Source organism: Cyprinodon variegatus, unplaced genomic scaffold, assembly GCF_000732505.1.
Source record: "Cyprinodon variegatus isolate N-32 unplaced genomic scaffold, C_variegatus-1.0 Scaffold525, whole genome shotgun sequence".
Taxonomy (NCBI): domain Eukaryota; kingdom Metazoa; phylum Chordata; class Actinopteri; order Cyprinodontiformes; family Cyprinodontidae; genus Cyprinodon; species Cyprinodon variegatus.
The window spans coordinates 473,713-475,657 of record NW_015150978.1 but is presented as its reverse complement, the minus strand read 5'-3'; the positions used below and the strand labels follow the sequence as shown (position 1 = coordinate 475,657).

The 1,945-nt window shown below is 44.8% G+C and overlaps 1 protein-coding gene across 1 annotated transcript in view; it reads left to right on the top strand.

Annotated features, from left to right (window-relative positions):
• The first annotated feature begins 372 nt into the window (after window positions 1–372).
• Window positions 373–1,945, top strand: part of LOC107095128 (microtubule-associated serine/threonine-protein kinase 3-like) — a 49,384-nt gene continuing 47,811 nt past the window's right edge. The window contains exon 1 of the mRNA XM_015391104.1: window positions 373–803. Coding sequence (XP_015246590.1) covers window positions 716–803 — 88 coding nt within the window. The 5' untranslated portion in view covers window positions 373–715. The remainder of the gene's footprint in view (window positions 804–1,945) is intronic.

The window sequence follows — 1,945 nt, the reverse complement described above, 5'->3', positions numbered from 1 at the left end:
ATATTTTAAAATATATTAAAAAAGTATATATTTTATCCTGATGGTTAAAAAAGAAAAACATTTGCGATGCTTAGTCACATGCCATTTCATGCAGATGAAATGTAACGTTAAAAGTGTTTTGGACATTTGAAAACCCAAAGGTTTTAACAGGATACGCCGAACCGTTCACGTTATTTCCACACCGTTTGGGCTTCTTGGATGTATATGGTAGTAATAGATGTCCAAGTATGAAATAATAAAATCGACAGCACTGTTAAGGTTGTTTTAATGTGTGCTTTTAATATAAAGGTTAAATCAGTTTTGTGTTTTCCTAATGGATTCTGAATGCACCACTAGCCACGCCCCTTCCCGTCTGCTCCGTCTTGCGCATGCGCGGTTCATTCCTCCGTCCCGCTGAAGGAAAGTTTGTGTCCCTATCTGAGCTTCTGCTGAATGCTGCTGCATTTCTCCGCTGACACACACAGTTGCTGGTTTTCAGCACTGAATAAGAAAGCGGAGCTGAAGGAACATGGCGGCTGAAGTCGCTCAGCGAACCGGAGCTGCCTTCCCGCCGAACAGGGGTCAGTTTCTCCCGGAGCTGAATGGAGTTTTTTCCGCTGTCGGACTCTGCCTGGTGGCCTAAGCCACAGCCCGCGAGCTCACATCCACGGGGAGACCCTGTTCAACACGATGAGAGGACACTGATTCCCGCTGGCTTGATCTGCTGACCGGCGACATGTCCGACCAGAGCTACTACTGGACCGTCCTGCCCAGCTACAAGACCAGCTTCATGGCTGGAGCGATGATGAGGAGGTCGAAGAGGTAACGAGCATTGGGGAATATCGATCCGTCTGTAAGGAGGGGAAAAAACCCTCCACGAGCCAATTGTTGAACGTTTTATTTGATTAGCAACGTTTCCTGGGTGTTTTCTCTGGTTTCCAAACGGACATTTTTCTAAGAGTCCTTCCAGCTTCTGCTCCATCCGCCCTAGATCTGGTTTCCGACGGAGAAACGTGGCCTGTTCAGACTTGTATGCTTGTGTGTGGAGCAGAGACGGACTGCATTGTCTGCTGCCAGCTGTCGCATAAAACGACACCAAGACAGAGATGTCGATACTGTTTAAGGGGGGGGAAGGAGTTAGGCTTTTAATTGTCAGGTAAATGCGATCAACCTTCTCAGTCCAGCCCGTCATGCCTGCTGGACCTGCCTGCCTTTATCAACAAAAAGCTTCAGAGCATTTAGAGGAGATATTCCTCATTTATTATCTGGCTGCAGTTCAGATTGGCATTTTATTTGGGTTTATTCCCTTTAGAAGCTGTAAATGACATGTTTGGCTCTCTACTTCAGAGAAATATCTCCCTTTTCCCCTAAAAACCAGCTAAGCTTTATTAGATTTAGCATCTAACCGACATGCTGAGGTCATCGCTTTGTATTTGTTTTGCTCCTGTGTCATATATCATTATCTTCTTTTGAGAAAACAAAACAAACAAGCACACAGGCATGCATCGGGTGACATCATGTTGGGCAACACGTCTGTCTGTTTTTACTGTTCTTTCATCCAGATTTGCATGTTTTTTTACTGGAAAATAGGGCGTTAGGTGATGCTCTCCATACAGATCGACTGATCGGATCGCTTTTAAAGACCGATACGATTCTATTGACATTGGTTTACCTAATTCCGTTTTTTTCTATAGTGTCAATTCACAACACATTTCATCTCAAGGCACTTTACAGTTCACCAGATCATCCAGTCAGATCTATTTCTATCTAAGGAAAACCAGTTGATTGCATCTACTCGTTTATTCAATTGCAATCCCTCACACTAAGTATGTTTGTAGCGACAGTGGGGAGGAAAAACTGCCTTTTTAACAGGAAGAAACCTCCAGCAGAACCAGGCTCAGTGTCTGCTGAGGCCGACTGGGGTTCAAGGAGACAGAAGCACAGAGAAAAAGAAGAGCTCCAAGCC